Source organism: Chrysemys picta, chromosome 3 (genome assembly GCF_011386835.1).
Source record: "Chrysemys picta bellii isolate R12L10 chromosome 3, ASM1138683v2, whole genome shotgun sequence".
NCBI lineage: Eukaryota > Metazoa > Chordata > Testudines > Emydidae > Chrysemys > Chrysemys picta.
This window is the reverse complement of record NC_088793.1, coordinates 118,474,463-118,501,226: the sequence shown is the minus strand read 5'-3', so window position 1 is coordinate 118,501,226 and position 26,764 is coordinate 118,474,463. Positions and strand designations below refer to the sequence as shown.

The following is a 26,764-nucleotide window of genomic DNA, read 5'->3' as shown; positions in this document are numbered from 1 at the left end:
TTTTACAATATATTTGTATAAACCTGAAAATTTGACGCTTTGATTCTCATGCATGAATACAATAGGGCTAATTTGGGGTTGGAAAACATCATAAAAGAGTATTTAAAATGTGTGGAGAAAAACAGAATGTTGTTTAGATTTAAAAATTTGTGTGAAAAAATTCTATCATTAGATGTTATAATTCCTTCCCTTTTTAAAATAAACACAGCCTAATGTTGAGGCTGATGGTCACTTTAAGGATTTTGAATCACAATAGACACAAGAGCAAAACGCAAGATACCACATTCCACCTTATAACTTATGTTTTCTAGAGTGCTTCACAAGAACAGTGTACACAAATGCTACACCTCAAACACCTGCCACTTTTTTCTTTTCAATATTAAGACTGCAGTGTGAGAAAAGGGATTGGTTTACTACTACTCTAGTTAGAAATTCACACACACACAAAATCCTCAAAATATTTAAAATAAAAATGGCATCATATATGCCAACAAGTGCACAATAAAACTGTTGTTTTAATTGAAATAAGGGTGAGTCTATCACTGATTCATGGCTTCATTTCACTCTGTCAAACAAATTACATTTTTCACCAATTCATAAGAATATTGCTCTAAACCTCAACAAAGACATGATCTTTTCCACAGACACATGCTACATAAGCAAGAATACATATGTCTGTTTTAAAAGTTAGTTTAAAAGTTAGTATACCATAATAATCTGAACTATACATCTCTCTACCTTAACAAAATAATGTTTAATTACTAGAGTTTAAACTATCATTTATATGACATTCTTGAGCAAAATATCACTTTTACTCATTGCAAATGATTTAATGTCACAAAAAAACAGCTGCAGCAATTATTCACTTATATGCCATTTCAAGATGAAAAACATTGCCAAGAGCAACAGTTGTATTGGTATAATGTATTCCGCTCCCCACCCTTTCTCCCCCCCCCTTTTTTTTTCCACTAAAGGTAAAAACAGAGCTCCCATGTGCCAAATGGCAATGAATGTAAATGTAAATGAATCTGTTAGCTATAATAAACTTGGTTAAAACAAAAGACTTCCTTTCTCGGTTTTTACACAGTAGGAATCTGAAATTAACAGGTAATGATGGATGCTGTCTTACGTTATTGCCATACAGCAAAGCATGCTGATATTACTATCAAACCACCTCCCATACCACCAAAAAAAAAAAAATCAGCTTACCAAAGATTTAACCAACTTGTTCTTCCACTGTTAAGCAAATTCCCTACCGCCCTCCTCATACAGAGAGGAAGAGTACAAAGTCACCAGTCAGTGAGATGCATCTCCAATTACTTTGCCCATTTACTTTTATTGATGATGTTGTATGTTGCATATGAGTGAATCGACGCCTTAGCAAAGATGCAACAGCTTCACACCTCAACAATACGTGAGAAGTGAAGAAGAGAACCAATTCCAAAGCACACTATTAAGTGTTAAGCCTGGCTCAGTTGTATTTTGACTAGAAGAACAAAAATAAAACATTTATCAGTAATTTCATATCAGTTTTCATCTCTTCCCCTTCCTGCAATAAAATACTATTACATCGTATTGTAAGATTCCACCTAGAAGAAGCAGGAGGAAAAAATTGTCCATCATCTAGCCAGAATAAACACTAGCTTCTCCCACCTTTTACAGTTTGAGACTCTCCAAAACAAATACATTTACATAACTGAAAAGGGGAGGAAGAGAGAGAAGCAGAACAGGGAAAATAAGACTATAACAAACCAAATTATCAGCATCTATTTTTCCCCTTGCCTTAGGTCTCTCTTCTTCCCCAGCCTACACATTTACATCACAAACAATTTGCAAATGATGCAACTATCAACATAGTTTTATTTACCCTTAACGCAACTGCAAAACATGCTTCTATCCACATCTAATAAATATTTGCTGTTCAAAGAGATGCAGTTTCTAGTGTGAGACCGAAGAGTGCCAGGATATCATCCACTAAAGCTCCACCCTTCTCTATCCAAGTCACAGCATCTCATGCAATTCACCAGGACATATTGACCAAGGCCTTACTTACATTTAGGTGTGTTTTAACACATTTCACGTCTTTCTGAGGTTTGCAACCAATTCCTTGACTGATAAAAGTTTTAGGTATAGATAAAAACAATGGGATTTTTTCCTACTCTTCTTCCTTTGTAACCTTCTATGATAGATTCTTTGCTATAGCTCCTCTCTGCCAATAGTTGGAGACAGTAAAAGTGTTTCTTTATGACATATCTTTGCATTTAAGGAACTTGTTGGCTCCCAAAGCAATAAAAGTTACATTCACCATTATTTAATTGCATCCTTGTAAACTTGGTGACTTCAGTATGAACTTGGAACTTTACACTGGAAGGGACTCTTGACTGGCACAAGTATCAGAGGGGTAGGTGTGTTAGTCTGGATCTGTAAACAGCGACAAAGAGTCCTGTGGCACAGAAGATCTTGAAGACCCATTCTCTCTTTGACTTCCTATGCCATTTTAGACAACTAGGGGGAAGATAACAGCTTCTAATTATAGCCTGCTACATGCTCCTTCCAAACACTAGCTCATTTTTCTGGGCAGGTATCCTGCAGTGTTTAGAAAATCTGCATAGCAAGGCCCAAGTACTGTCTTACGTATCGTCAATAGTGTCACATCTGCCTTCCATCCCCATAATGAGGTTACTAATGCAGCTCAAGCACACCAACTATCAGATGCAGTTTCAGCTTACAAGCTTTTTTCATGCCTGCCAATCACTGGCACCCCATCAGAAAAATTGAACCAGTTTAAACATGCGATTAGTGACACAGCTAAATCAGTGCTGGGGCCAAAGAAAAGGGTACACCAGGATTGGTTCGATGAGAACAACGAGGACATCTCCAAACTCCTAAGTGACAAGCAGAAAGCATTTGTTGAATGGCAGAATGAACTCACTTCCATCTCAAAGAAAGATAGGTTGAAGTACCTACAGAGCAAGGCCCACTCTGAACTAAGGAGAATGCAGGATGAGTGATGGGAGAGGAAACCTGCAGAAGTCCAGCATTATGCAGATACAAACAACGCAAAGATGTTCTTTGACTCTCTCAAAGCAGTCTATGGACCATCTAAAACTGGCACATCTTTCTAATTGATTTCATTCTCTGCAGATAGAAAGTCAAAGCCTGACAAACATTGAGAGTGAAGTCTTCTCTCCTTGTCGGAAGCATGAGGTTTTGGAAAGAATACCAGGAAGTGAATAGGTTAATTCATGTGAAACTCAGAAATTACCTTAGGGATACATTTCAGGTGGAGGTGAAGGGAAACATTCTCCTTATGAAATTTGGTATATGGTGGATCTGCTATAAGTGCTCCCAGTTCACTCACCGTTCTAGCTGATTTGATGGCTACTAGGAAGGCGACCCTCATGGAGAAGTAGGGAGCAGGTGCCTAGCGTTTCAAAGGGAGGTCTGGTAAGTACTGAAAGAGCAAGATTAAGATCTCATTGCAGTGTTCGTTTTGCCACCAGTGGGAAAGTTCTGATGAAGCCCTTCAAGAAGCTGATTGTTGCTGGACAAGTAAAAACAGCATAGTCTTCAACTGGAGGATGGAAGGTGCTGATTGTTGCAAGGTGGACCTGCATTTTCTCATGGAGACAGAACAGCTTCTGAACACGAATGGTTTTGGTCTGACACCCATCCAAATACCAGGCCATGAGATGAAGGGGGCCTGGGTTGAGACGTCTGGTCTTGCCATTCTCTTGAGTGAATAGAGATGGAAAGGGTCAGAGGCTGATGGGAAGCTGGGTTGACAGATGCAGAAGGTCTGAAAACCAAAACCGTCTAGGCCAGCTGGATATGATGATAAAGACCTGAGCTTTGCTGTAGCAAATCTTTCGTAGAACTTGTAGTATCAGTGAGATGGAAGAAGAGGCAAACCTGATTTGGTCTGTCCAAAATATGAGAAGGGCATCGCTGACCCACAGCTGCACAGGAGCAGTACAGGGACAATATCTTGTTTGTCTGGGTGGTGAACAGTTCCCAGGAAAGAATTCTGCCCTGGGTGAAGATCTCATTCAGGATGGAATTGTGCATCTCCCATTTGTGGTCTGTGCAGAAGTGCCTGCTGAGATTGTCCAACAGATTCTGCACACTCAGTAGATAAGTTGCTGAGAACCACTTTTACACAAAAAGGAAAGAATTTTGTTCCACCCTGTTCATGTACACTAGCTACAGGAATAAAGGGAAACAAGAAGACTTTTTATCAATACATTAGAAGCAAGAGGAAGACCAAAGACAGGGTAGGCCCACTGCTCAGTGAAGAGGGAGAAACAGTAACAGGAAACTTGGAAATGGCAGAGATGCTTAATGACTTCTTTGTTTCGGTCTTCACCGAGAAGTCTGAAGGAATGCCTAACATAGTGAGTGCTAATGGGAAGGGGGTAGGTTTAGCAGATAAAATAAAAAACAAACAAATTAAAAATCACTTAGAAAAGTGAGATGCCTGCAAGTCACCAGGGCCTGATGAAATGCATCCTAGAATACTTAAGGAGCTAATAGAGGAGGTATCTGAGCCTCTAGTTATTATCTTTGGAAAATCATGGGAGATGGGAGAGATTCCAGAAGACTGGAAAAGGGCAAATATAGTGCCCATCTATAAAAAGGGAAATAAAAACAACCCAGGAAACTACAGACCATTTGGTTTAACTTCTGTGCCAGGGAAGATAATGGAGCAAGTAATTAAGGAAATCATCTGCAAACACTTGGAAGGTGGTAAGGTGATAGGGAATAGCCAGCATGGATTTGTCAAGAACAAATCGTGTCAAACCAATCTGATAGCTTTCTTTGATAGGATAACGAGTCTTGTGGATAAGGGAGAAGCTGTGGATGTGGTATACCTAGACTTTAGTAAGGCATTTGATACAGTCTCGCATGATATTCTTATCGATAAACTAGACAAATACAATTTAGATGGGGCTACTATAAGGTGGGTGCATAACTGGCTGGATAACCTTACTCAGAGAGTTGTTATTAATGGTTCCCAATCCTGCTGGAAAGGCATAACAAGTGGGGTTCCGCAGGGGTCTGTTTTGGGACTGGCTCTGTTCAATATCTTCATTAACGACTTAGATATTGGCATAGAAAGTACGCTTATTAAGTTTGCGGATGATACCAAACTGGGAGGGATTGCAATTGCTTTGGAGGACAGGGTCAAAAATGATCTGGACAAATTGGAGAAATGGTCTGAGTTAAACAGGATGAAGTTTAACAAAGACAAATGCAAAGTGCTCCACTTAGGAAGAAAAAATCAGTTTCACACATACAGAATGGGAAGAGACTATCTAGGAAGGAGTACGGCAAAAAGAGATCTAGGGGTAATAGTGGACCACAAGCTAAATATGAGTCAACAGTGTGATGGTGTTGCAAAAAAAGCAAACATGATTCTGGGATGTATTAACAGGTATGTTGTGAGCAAGACACAAGAAGTCATTCTTCCACTCTACTCTGCTCTGGTTAGGCCTCAGCTGGAGTATTGTGTCCAGTTCTGGGCACCGCATTTCAAGAAAGATGTGGAGAAATTGGAGAGGGTCCAGAGAAGAGCAACAAGAATGATTAAAGGTCTTGAGAACATGACCTATGAAGGAAGGCTGAAAGAATTGGGTTTGTTTAGTTTGGAAAAGAGAAGACTGAGAGGGGACATGATAGCAGTTTTCAGGTATCTAAAAGGGTGTCATAAGGAGGAGGGAAAAAACTTGTTCACCTTAGTCTCTAAGGATAGAACAAGAAGCAATGGGCTTAAACTGCAGCAAGGGAGGTCTAGGTTGGACATTAGGAAAAAGTTCCTAACTGACAGGGTGGTTAAACACTGGAATAAATTGCCTAGGGAGGTTGTGGAATCTCCATCTCTGGAGATATTTAAGATTAGGTTAGATAAATGTCTATCAGGGATGGTCTAGACAGTATTTGGTCCTGCCATGCGGGCAGGGGACTGGACTCGATGACCTCTCGAGGTCCCTTCCAGTCCTAGAATCTATGAATCTATGTAGAAAATGGTCATCATGTTGTCTGACATTATCTGGGTACGGCCAGACCAAATGAGTGGAAGGAATGCATAGCAGGTTAGACAGACTGCTCTCAGTTCTAGTAGGCTGATATACATCCTGGCCTCTAGAGGTCCAAATGCCCTGTATGGTGCGATTGTCTATGGTGTTACATAAGTATATGAGACCATATGGCCTCATAGGGAAAGACACACCTTGACTGTGGTCCAAGGTCTAAGGATGACTTGTCTTACCAAGTTGTTTGTGGCTTGGAATCTTTCCATAGGGAGGTAAGCCCCTCCTGCCATCGAGTCTAGGATTGCTCCTATAAAGTCTATGGTCTTTGTAGGAGTCAAAGTAGACTTTTATTTGATGACAGTTTCCCAAGGAAGACAGCAGGCAGAGTAGGAACAGAGGTGCCAACTGAACCTCTTTGCTGGATCTGCCCATCAGGAGTCAGCTATCCAGATATGGAAAGACGATGTAGCTGTTTCATCTCATCTGGGCTGCCACCACTGAGAAGACCTCTGGTGCTGTAGCAAGTCTGAACAGAAGCACTCTGAACTGGTATTGTACTTGTCCTACCAGGAATCTGAGGAAACTTCTGTGGGATGGGTGAATATCCACATGAAAGTAAGCATTTTTTGTGCCAAGAGCCTCAAACCAGGAGCCCTCCCCTCCAGAGAGGGCATTATTGATGCCAATGAGACCATGCAGAATTTTGATTTTCAAGAATAGACTCTCTGTTGGAGTAGACTGAGAACTGGTCTCCATCCTCCACTTTTCCTGGGATCTAAAAAATATGGCGACTAGAATCCTTTCCCTTGATGTTAAGGTGGCACATGCTCTATTGATCTGGGCTAAAGAAGAGAGTCTACCTCCTAATGGAGGGACCTCCTTGTGACAGTGGTCCCTGAAAACACGCCAGGTAGGAGGTTTGTGATGGAGAGGTGATACAAACTTGATCAAGTAGCCAGACTGAATGATCTCTAGCACCCACCTGTCCATTGTTATTGCCCTCCAGTTATGAATGAAGAGGGCAAGGCAGCCACCAAAGTTTGGGGGCAGGGAAGGATAGAATCAGCAGAAGAACATGGTTCTCAAATGTCCCAATGAAAGAACCCCCTAGATAATGGGTGGGGTTGAGCAGTGGCAGTAGATATGGAGGAAGCTGTGTACCAGAGTCTATGTACCCTTTGGCATTTGCACGATAGTTTGTAAAGGTGCTGCTCATAGAATGATTATGGGGGTGGTCTTGGCCTGTACACTTGTTTATGGTGTTTCCTCTTTGCAGATAAGGTATAAACGCCAAGGGTATGGAGAATTATTATGGAGTCTTGGAGCGAGTGAAGGGACTCCTCAATTTTTTTCATTGAATAAGTTAGCCTCATCAAAGGGTTGATCCTCCATGGTATTTTGTACCTCCCGGAGGAACCACAAGAAGTAGAGCCAAGACTCATGCCTCATGACAACTGCTGAAGCTATCCCTCCCGAAGTAATGTCAGCAACAGCCACTGCAGCCTGAAGAGATGTTTTAGCTACCAATCTGCCTGATCACTGAGGGCTTGGAATTGGTGTCCTCTGAGAAAACTTGTCTTTAAAGTACAAGGATTTGGAGTAGTTGGTGAAATCATACTTTGCTAACAGGGCCTGGTAGTTAGTAATTCTAAACTAAAGGCTGATGAAAGAAAACACTTTCCTCCCTAGGAGATCAAGGTGATTAGCACCCTTATCAGTGGGTATTGCCTTGGGATGCTGCAACTTCTATCTCTCAGTGGCTGCTTGTATCACCAAGAAGTTGGGTGCTGGACGTGTAAACAGGAACTCTGCTCCCTGGCTGGTACAAGATAATGGCTGTCAGCCTTTTTTGAGGTGGGAATGCAGCAAACAGGAGTATGCCAAACTTCCCTGGCTGGTTCCATAATGGCCTTGTCACAGGAAGGGCCAGCTGGCTAGGAGCAGAAGGCTGGAGAATGTCCAGGAGCCTATGCTGAATATCCTGTACCTCCTTGAGTTGGATCTGGAGGTCTGTTGCCTCCCTCTGCAGGAGCTCTTGATATTGCCTGTAGTCATCAGGCAAGGATGGCAAAGATAGGGGCAACTGTCTCATCTGGCGAGGAGGAGGATACATCTGTTGCAACTGTCTGTCCTGGTGCATCCAGCTCAATTTCTTCGCCCTTATAGTTCAACAGAGGGAGTTAGGCAAGGGTAGGTGGGATTCATGCACATGGATCCTGGGATCCATGAATCCCAACAATACCAGTATGAAGGGTCAATCATTAGAGGGGGACCCCATGGCATTGGGTACAATCGTTACCCTGGATAGTCACATCTGAAGAGAAGACTGATCCCAGACCTTCAGGAGCCTCTGTCCAGGCTAGCCTCCCTATCTGAAGGTGATGTTCCATCTGGAACCTCTGACATGGCAGACAAGAAGGGGGGTTCCAGTTCAACCAGCAAAGCCATTGGTAATGGTGGATGAATGCTCCAGCTGGGTGGAATAGGGGAGTACTCTGGTCTCCTCAAGGTAGTTTCTTCCTCAGATGTCTCTGATTAGGGTTGTAGACAAAAAGGAGGAAATTGCAAATAAGGTAGGGTAAAGATATCCTCTGGGGAGGTGTAGGTTTTGGGGTATCCCGGAGTGCAGCATGTTCCAATGGTCAGGACCACCAGACCCGCCCTGGCCCCAACCACGCAGCATTCCTCCTCCCTCCCAGGCTTGCAGCATGGCGGGGCAAGCCTGGAAGGAGGGGGTGGCGGCGGTGCCTGGATCCTGGAGCTGGTGAGTCAGCTCCGGCACCCGGGCACCGGGCAGGCGGGCAAAGGGGAGCTGGCAAGGGAGGGAGACGGGGGGCTCAGCTGTGAGCCCCCCGCCGCGCCAGAGGGCTCCTGCCCAGGCCGCTGCACCCGGGGCCGGGAGCTCAGCCTGGAGGCTGCTCCAGCTCTGCAGCCCGCGGGGCAGCGCGGTGGGTCTGGGCGGGGGCAGTGCGGAGCGGGCAGGGGCCGGGTGGGCGGCGCAGGGGGGTGGGCCGAATCCCTGCTGCTGCCAGGGAGCCCCGCGCCTCTCCCTCCCGCTTGCGGCTGCGGCTCCTTCCCGGCAGGACGCGCCCCCCGGCCTGCCCCGGGCACATGCGGCGTGCGTCCAGCTGCTCCTTCCTGGTGGGAGGGAGACTAGGCACAGGGGACGCGCTCAGTATGTGGCCGGGGCGGCGGGAAGCACATCCCGCCGGGAAGGAGCCACAGCCACGAGCAGGACGGGGAGGCGCGGGGCTCCCTGGGAGAAGCGAGGATCGGCCCCTGCCGCCCACCCGGCTCCTGCCCGCTCCACGCTGCCCCCGCCCGGACCCACTGCACGCCGCATATGCCCGTGGCGGGGCAGGAGGCTCCACGGGGAGGGCAGTGCCAGGGCCCCTTTTAAACTCCCTTTCTTTTTTTTTTTTTGCTCCACCCCGTCCCGGTATTTTATACTGCTGATCTGATCACCCTAACGCCGGGCCGCAGCCTAAGCAGGAGGGGCGGGGAGTGCAGCTGCTCCCCGCTAGCCGCGCCACCGCTTTTGCAGGGCTGTTGCTCCCTGCGCCGTGCCGACTCCTCCATGGCTGGGGCTCGCTGCCACCGCAAGCCAATGCTCTGGCTCTCTGGTGCCTCCAGAAGGCAGCTCCTCCCTGCCGAACTACTGCAGTGGTCCAAGCCCGGCAAACCCAGTGAGTGGACTCAGGGCGGGGACCACTGGGGTGGGGAGGGCTCGTGGGGGGCTGTGCACCCTCCAGGGGAGTTCAGGGGCCAGGGAGCAGCCCCTGGGCACGGCTGGCCCCTGGGGTCTATTAAGGCTTGTTGGGATTTGCCCCTCAATGAACCGATGTGCGGGGGGGCAGGGCCGCAAGGTGGAAATTTCGCCTAGGGCACAAAATATCCTTGCACCGGCCCTGGTTATCCACCACTCTGTAATAACCCCACCAGAGGTCTTCAGTGGAGACAGAACCCTCGAACTTCAGTACCAAAATCACAGGCCTCAATCACTTTATCTAAAGGCATCACTCCCTTAGGTGGTTCAAGTCATATGTTCTTAACCTCTGTGTGGAGTAGACACCACATGGAAACATGACACACTTAAGTATGATACACAGAAACCCCATTGGAAGAACTCGTCCCAAGCAGCTGAGTTACACAGGAGTTTGAATCCCCATAGTGGCCAAATATTCAGCCAGAGGCACAATCCCAGTTTGGGTGCCTTTTCTCTCTCTCCACTCACCATCTTCCCCCCAACCTTCTTCTGTGTAATCTCCTTACTTTTTTGAGGTATACAAAAACAACTGCACAAAATTTCACTGCACTGGGCAGAGTGGCAGGATCATCAATTGGCCATGCACCATCGGGATACCAGATTACTTGTTATTAGATACATACACTTTGTGTAACATTCAACAAGTACATGATTTTTAAACAGATTAAAATGTTCAAGTTACATGCTCAAGTGACAACAATTCAACATATGATCAGGCGTCCTGGCAGCCACAAACTGATTCAGTTTGTCAGGCGGCTGATTGGAGATATGTGGACATGCAGAGCTGTGGGCCCTTATTGGCAGTGTTCTTATTAATATCAAACCACAGATCACCATGTACTGTATTACTATGTCTCTGCCTGCTAACTGATTTAGCCAAAGTTTTTACATAAACAGAATCAAAATTTCCCATCAGAGGTTGAGAAATCATTTATTTAACGTCCATGAAAATGGAGAAAAAGAGGAAAATTAAATTTAAAGACAGAACTACAATTTCATATTTGATATCACAGTTACGTGTTTAAAGTCACCGAAATGATGGAGGGGTGGGGCTGCTTTCAACTGCACAGCTGATATGCCTAAGAATTGTATTTCATAAATGATGCAGTGTTTTAATTAAAATGAATTTTATTTCCAATGAAATTTGTTTTAATAATCGGTTTATCTAATTTTAATAAAGCAGTAAAAATATTTTAGCCTTACTTTAAAATCGGAGTATGGAGGACAACAGCACTCGAGCTACATATGGTTTCTTTTGTTAGTTTGTTTCACAGTGTATTTTTATCACAAGCAAATATTCTCCCCCGCCCCAGTATTATCCTGGTATGCTAAGTGACTGTGCCTGAGGGATCGTCCACCAGTGAACTGCTGAGAGTGATGATACTGCACAGTTCTTCCAGAGGCACCTAGTCTTTAGCAGCTCAATTTAGTTAGATCCCTGAGGATACTGGATATATTTTGGTTTCATTTTCCTCTTGTCTTCCTTCCTCTCCTAGGCAGGCAGTCCCTCTGCGGTTAACATTGCTGGGACTATATTTGGAACTTAAGTCTACAAGTACAGCTACAGGCACTAAAGGCACCCAAGGTCTCTTCAGTCCAGGATGCCTCACACAGGTATGCCTCAAGTTCTAGCATATTAAGCCAGCCATTATTGCTCACGATCATATTTTAAAACAAGACTGTCTTTAAAAAAATCAAGCCAATAAATGCTGCCGTATTTGTAGCATCTTCAATGAAAATAAATGTTTCATACGGGTGCCATGGCTGGGTATAAACACAAAACAGTAACTGGCATGGAAATCGGGTTATTTAACACAGTTAAATGGATGTGCGGAATGAGGAATGTGAAGTGCTGTTTTAAATGTATTTTCTTCTCCACCAGCTCCCCTGAAGAAGCAGCTCCACCTATTCTTTTTTTAAAACCAACAGTGATCACATCAGCTGGGAGGCACCACCAGAATGCCTTGCAAAGAATTTTAAAACAAGACACGTGGAAGTCTATGACCCACAATTACATAAAATCAATGAAGTATGTTACCTCTTTTTAAAAAGGGGGGATAGTTGAAGAGGAATGTAGGACTAGCTTTATTCTAAATACACACATATAGCAAGCAAAGCTTGAAATAGATATATCTGTATATACCAACACTTTCCAAGAGCATTGCGGCCTTGTTTTAAGCTGACAGTTAATAGAAGGGTGGAGTTTGGAGTGTTGTTGTTTTTTTTTTTGCTTTTGGAATGGTACCCATTTGGAAAATCTTCCATCTTCTACATGTTGCATTTTTTTTAATTAGCGCAATGTTGTAGCTGTGAGCAGCGGGTGACTATGCTTACCTGCTGTGTCTGGTACCTCTGCTGAGCCTGCGACAGATACTGTGCCTGGGGCGGCAGATGCTGAGGTTGCGGTTGCTGGTTGTAATATGGCTGTTGGCCCTGTTGGCAGTAGCCACTTACACCTTGCTGACCATACTGAGGCGGCATCTGTTAGAAGAGCCAAGCAAAGCAGATATATGAGTCAGGAGGTGGAATCATATGAAACCAAGCAAGGTTACAGTCGCGCACTAACCTCAATAGAAGTGGAGTCCTCACCCACAAACCTGGCTCAATATTACCAATCTTTTTACCACGCAGTTAATAGAAGTGCTCAGATCTATTTGCAAAGTACCACTTTTAGTACCCAAGATACTTTATTCTCAACAAGAATGTCCAAGGAAATCAGATACCACAATTTATGAATGTATATCCTAGTGACGGTCACAATTCCGTAATGTCTAGTCTCAAAATAAATAAATAAAAACAGCAAAAGTTTTAACAGAAGACATTTATTCTGAGTAGGCACAAGGCTAACCTACTGCAGGAATTGTTCTGATCAGCTGATCAAGAAGTAGAATTATGAAAAAAAACCCATCCCAATTCTAAGGTGTGCTTTCCAAGAGGAATGCCATTTTGTACAATAAAATTAAGTAACAAGTTCTAATGTTTGTGATGCAGTTGCAAACACTTTCAGCATTTAATAGGTATATTCAGCCCCCCTTTTTTAAATTGCTTGCTTCTTCTCTAAAAGTACATGCTTAAATGCTCTCAGTTTTTTTCTTTCTGAGTCTCTCCCTCGCCTTCCCAAGATAGATCTTTTGACAAAGATTCAAGCAACAATATAATACATAAATATACACCAGCAACTTGTCAAAGGTGCTAGAACAAACAAAATAGTGCACATAGCAGATCACACCTATGCAGACTTTATGTTATAAAGTCAATCAAGTCACTTAACCTTCCCCAAAGTATTGGTGCTTGAGGTATCATCTTAGTGCTATCACCACTATGGCCTGTGGCGGTAGGCTCTGAAGTGTAAGTATTCTTGCAAGCATTGAGGCTGTAACACTTGCAGTGAACAAGTAGAGTTTTAACAAGCTCCCACTACTGTCCATACATTGTTTCTCTGGTGCATAGTGAATCTGCTTACTTAGCATATTAGTACATAGCTGTTCTGCATCGGGATTGGTAGTTGTTACATATATGCAGCAATATTAGATAGGCAATGAAAACAACTACAAACTTTTGCCAGAAGTTGCTCTGTCCGTACTGCCACCCAATTACATTTCGCTAACCCCACAGCACTGTACCCGTGGAACCATTCCTTTTGTGTTTGTGCTCCTGTTCCTTGCCTCTTCCAGTAGTTTGCACTCCACTCTGCTTCACCATCTCTCCATAATCGCCCCTTTTTTTAATGCCTTCCCACCTTCTCAGAATGTACACTTATCACCTCAATTAAAACAAGAATACAGCCATCAAGTGATAGGTCTACGCTGCAATTAAACACCAGCAGCTGGCCTGTCCCAGCTGACTCGGGCTTCCCGCACTCAGGCTAAGGGGCTGGTTAACTGCAGTGTAGACATTCAGGCTCCAGCTGTAGGATCCTAACCACCTCACAGGGGCCCAGAGCCCGGGCTCTAGCCTGACACTGAACCTCTACTCCACAATTAAACATCCCTTAGCCTGAGCCTGAGCCTGAGCCAGCTGGCACAGTCCAACTACGGGTTTTTAATTGCAGTGTAGACATACCCAAGATGCACACACAACAAACCTAAGCAACCCCAGGATCTTATTTATGTCATACTCGTCCTTCACTTCTCACTCTTCTCGCACATTATGTTATGTCCACATTTAGACTGCGCAACCTTTGGATCAGAGACCACCATCAGTTCTGTTCTATAAAACACCTACCACAATTTCGTGTTACTATTTAAACCAATAATAAATGACAACAACAACATGGAAATTAATCCCCCTGTCTAACAGACCGGGATCACAAGGTACTGCTCGTGGACAAATGCTTATTAAACAGCATATTAAAAAAAACGTAATTAAAATCTCCCCAGAACAAAACAAAGCTGAAGCCAATTACTTACTTTGCTTTCAGTGAATGACCTGAGCATCAGCTTTCTTTCTAGTGAAGCCCCCACCTTTCACTCTTAGACCCACATTCTTTGTAGCCTTCACAACTCAGGAGATCAAAATTCAGAACGCTTTTCTGCTCCTACGTTAGCATATGAATTCTTGGGAAGGTACAGGGAGAACAGATCAGCGCTTTAATCTGTTTCTAGGGGAGCACAGACACTGTAATAATTATACTATGACCCCTTTTATCTGACTTGCACAGTGCAAATAGCATTATTTTTTGGAGGAGTGTAATTGACCATCAGTGATTAAACTGCTTTGGCTGCTAAAAAAGAAAGGATGAGAATAAAAGAGAAACCAAATTGACAGCTAGAATGAAGGGGTGGGAAAAATCCAATTTAACCAATAACTCAGCCCATAATCTTTCATCCTTGCTTGAACAAGGGGTCTTGTGACAGACATTCTTTGTCCAGGCAATACCTTGATAGTAATGGAAGTTTCAAGTGATTTTTTGCATGCATAATCCATAGCTGAAATCAAAGTATTAGGTAAAGGGCCATTAGACAGCTGTATGGCCATTATTTATAAAATAAAATGTAACAGAATTAGCATATTAGCATTTCTATTCCAATTATATTGGCCAAGAGCTGTTATTGGATTTCTCAAGCCACCACTCTCTATGGTTGAAGGGTCTTGTCAGTGCCCCGTCAGAAAGACCTGTGCACAGAGACTGTGGGTTCTACCTGAACATCTCATCCTGCCTAGACACCTGTGTCCATGCGGAGGGTGTGGGAAGTTTCCTAGTAAGACTGGGCATTGTTCTTCTCTTGGATCTTACACAGAGGCCCTATTTTGGTGCCCTATGGAGAGGAAGGCCTAGGAGATTCCCACTGATTGGTAGTCTTATCTCCAGAAGAGTCCAGATCTTTACAGATTGGTTTCAAAATGGTGGGACGGTTTGGTACTCCCCAACTCGGGCATTTTCTGCCTTGTCTGGTAAGACTTTTTGGTTAATAAATGTATTGGCTGCTATCAGATATCTCTGAAGCAACAGAAAATCTGAATGCCAAAGGCAGGGGCTGTAGTCAGCAAGAAAGGGGTGCTACTGACTGACTGAGCGGCTGACTGAGGAACAGTGAAAGCAACCCACCAAAAATATTCTATTTTCCTAAGTGCTAGGGTACCAGAATTATACATTTATGTCATTTTGCATAATACACTGAAGGGGATTCCCAGAAAAATTGTGTTTACGTGCAATTGTCTTTCACACTGCAAGCAAAGAAAGAACATTTCCTCAGTTAATAAAATGGTATAGCAAATTTTCATTCTTTTTATTTTACAGTGATCACTAATAGTGACAGTTATAATTAAGATTATCAAATAGTTTCCATTATAAACCTCTGATTCATATGCTGGTAGCTTTCTGAAACATTAATTCTTTTACACAGAAATTTCCAATGTTGTCTGCCAATAGAAAAATTTTGGTGCCCTATGGAGTTTGGTGCCCTAAAAGTTTGAGCAACAGCCCTCTTACCACTTCTGAGCATGCATAAAAATATACTTTGCCCGTTGCAAAAATAAATAAATGAAAAAAAAATTCTAACCATGTTGGTTTTATCTAATTACAGCATGAGTAAATAATATTTGAAAACTGAGACTCAATATAGGCACAGTCTTTTCAGAAAGGACTAGTGCCTTCACTTGGTTTACAAATATATAAAAAATTTTAAAAGATCATTAGCAACTGGGAGACAAAAACTTTTAGGAACATGCTCAGTGGGAACCTACTAAGATTCTAACACAGCTTAGTGAAGTTCAGCCTCTTTTGTGACATCACTGCATCCAACACAGACCTGCTGGTACAGGTACTGGCTTCATAAAGGCTGCAAATACTTCTCACTGAAGAGCACATACTAAAATCCTAAAAATAATTCTAAATAAAAATTCTGTCTTGACATCAATGGCATATGAAACAAATCCCAGACCCCATGATTATAAGGGGTCTTTCAATTTTTTAATGTATACTGCAATATTCTGCAAGTTCTAATCTTTCATTTCAAATTTTACCTTTGTCATTATAAAGATACATTAGTCATAAGATTAATCTATGTGCTCCTGTATTTCTAGCCTGGCCAAATATGATATTGTTTCCAGATAAACAGTAGCACCAAATGTGGGAATTTAACACTCCTTTACCTCACTGTGGTCTGAACTTCAAAGTCTTATTAGGACCATTTAAATTTTAACACTGGGCTAGATTATGGCCCATCCTGTGGGCTAGCACAAGGGAATAAGGATGTGTAAGGCAGTCCCTTATACTGGTGTGCCATAATGTATACTGGTGTGCCATTGTATGAAGGGCAGTAGGCTCTGCAGAGGCACTTACACAGGTGGATGAGAAAGGATGGAGCCTTGACAGTACGGATGTTCATCACGCCTCCAAAAAAGGAGTGTCAGAGAAAGGTATGCTGCACCAGACATATACATGTCATAAAGTACTCCCTCCCTGGAATAATATAATGCCCCCTACTCTTGTCTAAATCAAAACATCTTGAGCTAACTCATTCTTAGTACAGACAATTTTCCTCTTTTAAAAAGGAAGAAACTAGAAAAATTAGATGCAAAAAAAAACCCATTAAGGTTGAAGTTTAAAAATCCCCAGTCAGGAAATACAAACATCAAGGTTCAAACTGCCACATTAACTGAGCCATGTTGCACATATATAGTACCTCCTATTCCGGATTTATGTTGTAAAATGTATTCCATAAAATATAGAGGATGTGAAATGTGACTGAGTTAATGTGGGTGCTGGAACCATAACATTTATGTTTTCTGATTTCTTAGTTGTGCAAACTTCATATCGCATTAACATAGTTTTCTGCATGAACCTATATTATGGAATAATATTTACGTTTTATGTATTGACATATTTTTGATCTACTGAGATTTTGAATACGTTTGCTATTCTTCATGATGAGAGCCAAATAAATAAAGACTATTACCACAAAATATTCAATCATGTCTACAGAAAGGTAATCTCTCTCCTTCCAAAAAGAATACTTTTGATTCCCTTGTCATGAATTGATGAAAACGACCTCTGATATAGATGCTAAATAAATCTATGTCACTAATGAGAATAAGAGGTTACTTAGCTTACAGTAACTTGAGTTGCTCTAGACATTTTGACCTTATGGCTGCTCCACACAAGATGCGCACACGTCCGTGGGGTCTTAACTGGAGAATGCAAAGCAGTGTCTGCAGGACAGCACCTGCGCAGTGAAGCATCTCATGCTTCCAAACAAGCCTTTAAAGAATCTGGCCGTAGTACGGTGGGCAAAAACTGAGAAGCCCTCGATGGCTCAGTGGAAGGCTGTGACAGCTGTCAAATGTACTCTGAGCTCACTGACAGACCTTGAGTCTTTAAATCCAAGAGGCAATCTAAGATTTTGGAGAGTGGAACTTCTGATGCTTGAGAAGAGTGAAGAGAACACCAGAAATGGAAGCATTTCCACTTTTGAAGGTAAGTTTTGTGAGTATTAGGTTTCCTGCTAGATAGGAGAGCTGACTGGACGTTATCTGAACAGGTTAGCTACATGATTGAGATCCATCTAGGAACCATGATCTCAGGCTCAAGGAGGAGTAGTTGGGATGAATCAGAGTCCCAGAGTTTGTGACAGGAGATCCTTCCTGAGAGGAAGGCGGAGAAGTATTGCCACAGAGAGATGAAGGAGATTTGAGCACCGTAGCCAGGATGGCTATGAAAATAACCTTAGCTCTTTCCTATTGCAGTCTGAGTGATGTCTTGGGAAAAAGAGGTGGAGGTAGATAAGCACACAGCAAGGTACAGGGCCATGGTGTTATCAGGGCATCTCCCAATGAATTACAGCCATATTCCTTGGAGCAGAAAAGGCATCATTTTGTGTTGATTGGGGTGGCACTTTGAAGTCCTAGCATCTAGAGGTGCTGCTGGGGCTCCAATAGCCACTGGAGTGGCTTGGGATGTTGAGGCTGATGTACAGGGGGAGAGGTGGACCCCCTTGGGGCTTGTGAGTGTTCTATTAGAACGAGCTTCCATCTAGCCTCTCTGCCTTTTCTAGTCCTGCTTTCAACCCCATGCAGACCTTACACTTTTACAGGATATGAGTATCTCCAAGGCAGCGAAAGCAGTTTGAATATCCTTCATCGGGGAAAGGCCTATCAGGGCTTAAATCCTGAGGACTTCGGTATAACCCAGAGTGCTAAAGGAATAAAACTTGGGTCCTAAAATCAAAGGGGGGGTATAGCCCCCCCTTCCAAACAATACTGGAACTAAAAGAAAAAGAGAAATAAAATAACTAAACAAACTAAAGAAAAAAACTCAGAATAAAATGTCCGTGTAAAAAAGGTGGGAAACTGAGAACAGCAGACACACTATTGCTCCATCTGGAGCTCCAGGCAGTTGAGAAGGAACTGAGTGGCAGTGGGTTCACGCCTCCTTATATGCCCTCTTTTGAAAGCATAAAGTGCTGCTCTGCGCCAGTGTGGGCCCAGGGACACTGCTTTGCATTCTCCGGTCAAGAGCACATGGGCATGCATGCATCCTATGGTGGAGCACCCACAGGAACATATACTTGAAGAAGAACTATTATTTTGAAACAGGGAAAAACCTCTGCATATTTATAAAATTTGTTTAAAGGGAGGGAGAAATAGATGAGTCTAAAAACAACAGGGAGAAAAACCTTTTCACATAAGAGCATAATTTAGTTGCTTTGTATATTGCACTGCATTTCATACTAAAACTACAAAGAAAGAAATTTTGGTCTTTTCGGTAAGTTACCAACTACTGAAAATCAGATTAAACACAGCAGGGCATTTCCATAATTTTTTTATGCCCATACCCATCTGACTGATACAATATCTCATAGTAAAGAAATATTGTCAAAGACCCACATGAAACCTTTAGAAGAGCTATTATGGTCAGCCACTTTTTTGTGTATTAAAACAGATGTACATAATGACTCTACTAAAATATCAGTTCTCCTACATACTTCTGTCTTGATTTTTTTAGTTTTAATTTTTGTTAACAACTGAATGGAAAGATGAAAGAGTGTCAAGCAAAGTGCCTTTTTTAAGTACAGGGCATTTATTCTTTAGGAATATTATGTCCATATCCAGTACAATTTCATCAGCCATTATTTAAAAAAAATAAAAAGTTTTATGTTTATTTTCATTTTCGTCTGGTGACAGCAGTAAGGGCTTCAACACAGGGCATTTCCTAGGCATTATAGACTGGCTGTGATTAATGGCTGAAGGCACAGCCTTTGGCCATCAACTCCTCCCAGCTGGTCATTAATATCTAGGAAATGAGCTGTACCTTGATCATTATTGCTTAAATAAAAATATTACCATAAAAAAACTAAATGAAAAACTTATTTTTTCCCTCTTCATACACTGAGAAAGAAGGACTGTGCTTGATTGTGCACTTGAAAGAACAGCTCTGCAATGCTGTGGGTGGCTTCAAGTTCTCTGGTGCATGAGGACTGTGGTTTCACCTCCTACAGACCCCCTTAGGCCATATACTCCCCTGGGAAATATGGTGAATACAGAGCAGAAAGAAGTGTAGGATTCCCACAGTCCGAACACTCAATTCAAACTCATGCTCAATATATAGGTACACAGCTAACAGTAAAGGGAACAAATGATGTTTGGTGTTTACCAAACAATTCTATTGGTTTTGCCCCAGCAAGCTCAAATATAGTAACACATTCTAGCGAACACCCATAATTCTGACATCAGTGCCTTAGTCTGAGTCAGCACAATGAGACTTGCTGAGAGCAAGGTAGGTCGTCTCGGGTTCTAGTCCTCCGCTTTTCTAAGAGATATCACACTCTTAATCACTGAGAGCCTGCCACATGTCCAACAAAAGAAACAGCTATAAAACCACTGTGCTTTCATTATGGGTTTCAATCACCAACTAGTGCCAACAGTACAGGGGGTCAATACACAAAAGAAAGAGGTATTACTTTCTTGAGTACCATATCATTGTTTAGTGATCTCTATGACAAATCTGGTAATTTCTAGAGTCCAAATTCTGCTCACTTCTGAAATCACAGCAAGATCAAAAACATATTTTTCACCCTACGACAGACTAAAAATACCCCACAGCAAGGAATTCTGAGGCAAACAGAATGCTTGGCTGAACCAACTGGATAAGGAAATTTGATTATATCAACACTACCAGCCTGGCATAATGTTATGCTGGAAGATAATAAAAAACCTACTGCTAAAGTGCAGTTCCCAATAATATGGCCGAACACTTTGGGGTACTTTATGTCTTGATTTGCTTTAAAAAAATGAAAACAACCATGGACACACACACACACCCCCTGTGCTTCAGGGTTAGGCCACACAACATCAGTAATAACAAAAATAGAAAAATGTACATGATTCCTATACTGACCTTGCCCCCCTCTCTGTCCTGGGGGCAGGTGGAAGGACTATAGCCTTTTGAATAAGAGTACTTAGATACAGATCTGAAACACTACAATCTTGCAATAATGATACCACCCCTGCAATGATACCAGCCCTTGCACTAATGGGCTGACACTGTAATGTTTTTTTTTTAACAACAAAATAACCCAAGAACCCACCTTCCTTGTAGTTAAAAAATTTTGCCCTTTGATTTAGCCAAACTCTATTCTTTAATTAAAACTTATTAACACTTACATATTCCAAACAAACACCTTGTTAAGTCAGATTTAATAGATGACCTACAGTAGATAATCAGTCCTTGCATAATTACAATCACTTTTGGTGTTTTATTACAATCATCATCTTATTCTAGGAATATATTATTCCTTGTACTAGTTCTCCCGAATAAATCTTGTATACCAACTAATGAATTTAAGTATCTGTAAATAAAGATAATCCGACTGCCAAGACATAAGGGATCATAAGAAAGAGAACAGAGGAACACACACAAGACACATTATAGTCAAAACATTACTCATTAAAACCTCACCATTCCCAAATTGTTTTTAAATGTTAGGCTTTTTCAATCACCAAGTCCATTTACTAAGGCCAAATTAACAGGACTTTTCCCCACAAGTACTTACACTAAATGCAAGTCAGTTATTACACTCTAACACTATGTATGTTCAGAGTATCTACTATTCTCTTGATGCAATGCACATTTACTAATCCCTTGTGCACTCATGTGCATTCCTTCCTCCTCCACACTTCTTGACCAGAAATGTTTTCCCCTTTCATTTCAGGTCATTCCATGAATACCATTTTTGCTAAAGCATTCACTAAACACACTCTTGCACTCATAATAAAAGGCTTCCCCCTCTCATTTATGGCCAGTGCTGAACTCAAGTTTAACTGTACACAAAATTAACACAGAGAAGTATATAATTGTAGTTTTATGCTCAAGTGCTCCAATTATGCACTTTATAACACTTTTCAAGGATCCATCAGGGGCATTCAATACCTCAGATCCATAAAGTCTACACAGTGCCTTTTGACAAGACAGCTGCATAAAGGGGAAATCTTACAGTTAAAAGCAAAGAAACTGATCATTTTATTTTGCAATTTTACTTACAGATATGTATATGTATAGGGTCCTACCAATTTCACCGCTGTGAAAAACATGTCCTGGACCATGAAATAAGTCCTTCCCCGTGAATCTGATCTCCCTGAAATCAGCCAGGCTGGGGAGGGACAAGACTTGTACTTTGCCTGCCTGGCTATTATCAGAGAGCGATCAGACCCACCTCCACGGTGCAGAAGTGAGGGTGTACCACTTCTGCACTGCAGCAGCCCCAGAGCTTCTGCCCCGCGTGGATCCTGCCGAGGCTTGGGGCACCCGGGCTGTGGGCTGCTACCGTTGTCCACAGCGCCTGCCGGGGTTCCGGGGTGCTGCCCCCACCCAGCAGCTCCAGCCGGGACTGGGGGCTTCCACCCCCTGCAGCTCCAGCCCCCCCCAACTCCTGCCTAGCTTTCTTAAGTAAACAAGATGGTGATCAATTAGGTACATAGGTGACAAAAAAGTATACTTTTGAAAACTTTAATGTTTTGTGAGAAAAATAAGTCAATCAAAGCCACAAATGATGAATTTTTCAAAGCTATGACTCGTAAGGTCATTCTGGCCCGCTGAACTAACTTTTCTCTATAGAAAACATAAAATAAGAAAACACTTGTGATACAGTGTAGGATTTCCATACTACATCGCAGGCTCTGTTTCAAAAAGCAGTCTGGGTATCTAGGTTATTTTATGGTGCCCATCACTCAGTGCCTCCCAAGAATTAAAAAGGAACAATAACAATTGCTTCCCTTCCTTCTCAGCAAAGAGTAGTAACAAATTACAATGTATTTTGAGGGGAGTTGTGTTTGGGTGTGAGCAAGATTACTGAAGGAAATCCAAGTCACATATATCAGTTTTTATTTTGTTCTGAACCCTATCAGTAAGTGGTGAACTCTATATACACACCCCCCTCTCTAGTATGGCTTAACAATTCTGTCACTGAATACCAATTCTGTTTTCATTGGCTATGGCATTGCGTGGGACTGAGCTTGGTTTTTGCATTTAATTCAGCTCTGTTCCTTCGTTTACCCAATATACTTCCAGACAAGGGGAAAAGGGTAAACTTTTGATTTTACAATCCTCTTAAAAATATCAATATATTTAAAATATTTGAAACAGCAAGTCAATATTTCTTATTGATTTATTCACACTTCAGATCATAAGGTTCATGTTAAGTCTTTAGGAGTAAGAGGCAAGCTCTGTTTTATATTTTAAAGCAGCAGTGTTCACTACTTAATTGGCCCAATAAATAACATTACCTTGTGCTATAGAACAGGGAGAGAAAAGCTCAGAAAAAACTGATGTGTGTTTTCAAGGGAGCCACTTGCCCATCTGCCCTTCTGACCAGAGGTATAATAGATTTCTATTTTTATAAAGGACATACTGGGAGGGAGTGGCTCCCTCACTTTCCTACAGAAACCCAGCTGCCAAACTGGATTTGCCAAAGGGGAATTTTAGGGAATTTTAAAGAGATAACCTCTGCTGAGACTGCAATGTCAGCTTTGTAACCTCATGACTGGAACATGTGCAGTGAATGCTGGATTGAAAAAACTACGCTATGGGAGTTAGAAGAAAGAAAAAGGAGAAAACACCAACAGCACAAACTGGAATCATTACTATGTGATGTTAAGGGGACTGAAGCTCAAAAAACAGCCCAAGTTCACTCTGAAAAAGTGTTTCTGTAGAGAAAGTTCCCTTTGATTTGGATATTTATTGATAACCACTTCCACTCTCACAAAGCTGATATGGTCTTTTATGTGGATATTATAGTTTCATTTAAACATGATTAACTGCACTGTACATTACACTCATAGGACCAAACTGATCCCTGGTGCAACTCTATTAAAGACTAAAAAATTCAGAAAATCAGAAAATATAGCCATTTTGAACACATTTTCTTTCGGGTAATCCATGATGCCGGGCTGTGTATTTCTTCAGCTTTCAGCTCTATTCAACTCTTCCTGCAAGTTCACAATTATCAGGAATCTTTCAATGTCTAATTTTATGGAAAAAGGATTAAATTAAATATTAATAGCATGTACTTTGTATATCATACATTTTTACCGCCCAGGGCCATGGCACCAAGTGGATAAACTTTTATGGTTCAAGCTAAGATTTACCATTCCAACAACAATAATAAAAAGCTTAACAGTCCCACCGAAATATTACAAAGGGAAAGTCTCACTTGGAAAAAAAAATGAAAACAGAGATTTTTAAATTTAGCAGGGGCATGAAGAAATTGTATAGTGTCCACAGAAATTCGCTATGTTATTTTATAGGAAGGAAAATCATTCCAGTATAAGATCCATTTTGCAAATCACTTCAACCAACACCCAGCTGTTCCCTTCCTTAACCCCCACATAACCTCCTCTAGTGATAGGCATGCAAAAATGTATCCCTTTTGCTTCATTCAAAATAGAAAATAAATCAATGGCAGAAACTAACATCATCACATAACTGCTAGAGAGGAAGCAGTAATAAATGTATTTTTGCACTGAAAGCGGTAATACTTTATGACAAAATATCACAAAAGAAATATTTAAAGGTAGCAGGGACACAAAAAGGTAAAATAATTAATAAATTATTAAAGGTGACCTACAACTCTTTATAATCCAATTCCATCAACAGTCCCAATAACTGCTGAATGCCCTCAAATTGCCAGTTTAAGAGAAGAAGCCACCTTTAAATTTATAAATATGTGCTCCTCTTAATGTGGCAATTTGGGAACATTTAGCAAATATACTTAGTGTTGAGGGAATTTTTGAGGAAGACATCATGAGAGCCACTAGAATGATTAAAGGATTAGAAAACATGCCTTACAGTGACAGACTCAAAGAGTTCAATCTATTTAGTTTAACAAAGAGAAGGCGGTGACTTGATTACAATCTAAGTACCTACATGGGGAACAACTATTTAATAAGGGGCTCTTCATTCTAGCAGAGAAAGGTGTAACACAATCCAATGGCTGGAAGTTGAAGCTTGACAAATTCAGACTAGAAATAAGGTGCAAATTTGTAACAGTAAGAGTAATTAACCATTGGAACAATTCGCCAACGGTTGTGGTGGACTTTCCATCACAGACAATTTTTTTCTTAAAAGATCTGCTCTAGGAATTATTTTGGGGGAGTTCTATGGCCTGTGCTTCATAGGAGGTCAGACCAGATGATCACAATGGTCCCCTCTGGCTTTAGAATCTATGAATAAATTAGTTATTTTTGGTGCACTCAACATGCAAATTCTATTGCAATAATACCACATCAAACAAGAAAAAGCTGATAAATTAAATCTTTATATAAATATCAGTTGGCTTTCTCAGTGTCCGTTCTTTAAAGCAAGGGGAGAAAGTATTCAGATTATTATTTTATTTGCCTTATTCTTGAGCTGGGCTAGGTTAGGCACAATCCTGTATGATATCTGCATTGGCAAAATTAAAAAGGTGACAGGTATTTTAGAAACCTGCATGAGAGTGGGCCAAATCCTGTTCATTGCACGCCTGTGAACAGTCTCACTGAGGTCAGGGGAACGGTCACCTGAAGTAAGGCAACCGGGGTTGACTTAGCACATCTACAGGCCACACCAGAGGTAAAGGAGCACCATAAAAAAAATAATTAACACCCAATATAACCACTCTCCGTTATCAAAAGAGGAAAAACAACATAAGCAACCATGTGAAATGTTGTTCCACTCTGTTGCTTTTGATGGATCTGAAAATAATTTTGTTTCATCTTAAAGTTAAAAAGAAAAAACACCCTGTTACATTACCATTATTGAGAGGCTCCTTGGCCAGCTTTCAGGCAGAAAAGCTTTGGGAACTCACAAGATTTTCACTTTATTAAAAAAATGTATTTCTATGATACATTGTAAATCTTTAACTCTCTCAAGTGGGAGGTAGATACTTATGCCTTAAAAAAATATTACATCTGTTTGATTGTGTTTCCCTAAAGATCCTCTTCATGGGGTGACCAACCTGAGACTGAGAAGAAGCCAGAATTTACCAATGTACAGTGCCAAAGAGCCACAGTAATACGTCAGCAGCCCCCCCATCAGTTCCACACCCCGTCCCCCCGCTCCCAGCGCCTCCTGCCCACTGGCAGCCCCGCCAATCAGCACCTCCCCCTCCCTCCCTGCACCTCCTGATCAGCTGTTTCATGGCGTCCAGGAGGCTCAGAGGGGGAGGAGCAGGGGCATAGCAGGTTCAGGGGAGGGGGTGGGAAGGGGTGGAGTGGGGACAGGGCCTGTGGCAGAGTCAGGGGATGAGCAGTGAGCACCTCCGGCACATTGGAAAGTTGGCGCCTGTAGCTCCAGCCCCGGAATCGGTGCATATACAAGGAGCCACATATTAACTTCTGAAGAGCCGCATGTGGCTCCGGAGCCACAGGTTGGCCACCCCTGCTCTTCAGTTTCTGTTCCTTCTAGCTAGTGAAAATTCTATTAAGTGCAATAAAACAAAGGCATAAGGAGAAACGATGAGGAAGCAAATATATTAGGTAAACTAGAAAGATAAAGATACACATGTAGTGCACTTCAGAACCCTATGAAGCATGTTATGACTGGATGCATGAAAATATGTGATTCAGTCTCTAGTTTCACTAGTCTCTAGTTTTTATATCTTCTATTTAAAGTAAGTTTTAGACTATAAATAAAGCAACAACTAAAAGCAAGCTACAAATAACATAACTTAAAACCCATGAATATGTATATATTAGTCTCTAAATGACCACACTAGCTTGTGGGAACCTTTGTCCTCCTTTCACCCTACCTAACCCTTTGTTTTTTTTAATATCTACTTCTCATGGCATGTGTTATTTAGGCTCCAGTCCTGCAAACACTATCATGCATTCTTAACTTTACGCATGTGAGTAGTCCCACTGATCCCAATGGGACTAATTAATTGAGTATAGCTAAGCACATGTGTAAACATTTGCAGGACTATGGCCTTAGATTGTAATTTCTTTGAGGCAAGGACCATGCATTTCTCTATGTTACATGAAGCATCACACCCTT

The 26,764-nt window shown here is 41.9% G+C and overlaps 1 protein-coding gene across 27 annotated transcripts in view; it reads right to left on the bottom strand.

Moving 5' to 3' along the window:
• Nucleotides 1–26,764, bottom strand: part of ARID1B (AT-rich interaction domain 1B) — a 399,185-nt gene that overhangs the window by 301,046 nt on the left and 71,375 nt on the right. For 21 of the 27 annotated variants that reach the window (XM_065590368.1, XM_065590370.1, XM_065590348.1 and 18 more), the window contains one exon: nucleotides 12,133–12,279. The exons of the other annotated variants lie outside the window; for them this stretch is intronic. In XM_065590368.1, coding sequence (XP_065446440.1) covers nucleotides 12,133–12,279 — 147 coding nt within the window. The remainder of the gene's footprint in view (nucleotides 1–12,132; nucleotides 12,280–26,764) is intronic. 27 annotated transcript variants of the gene reach the window in all.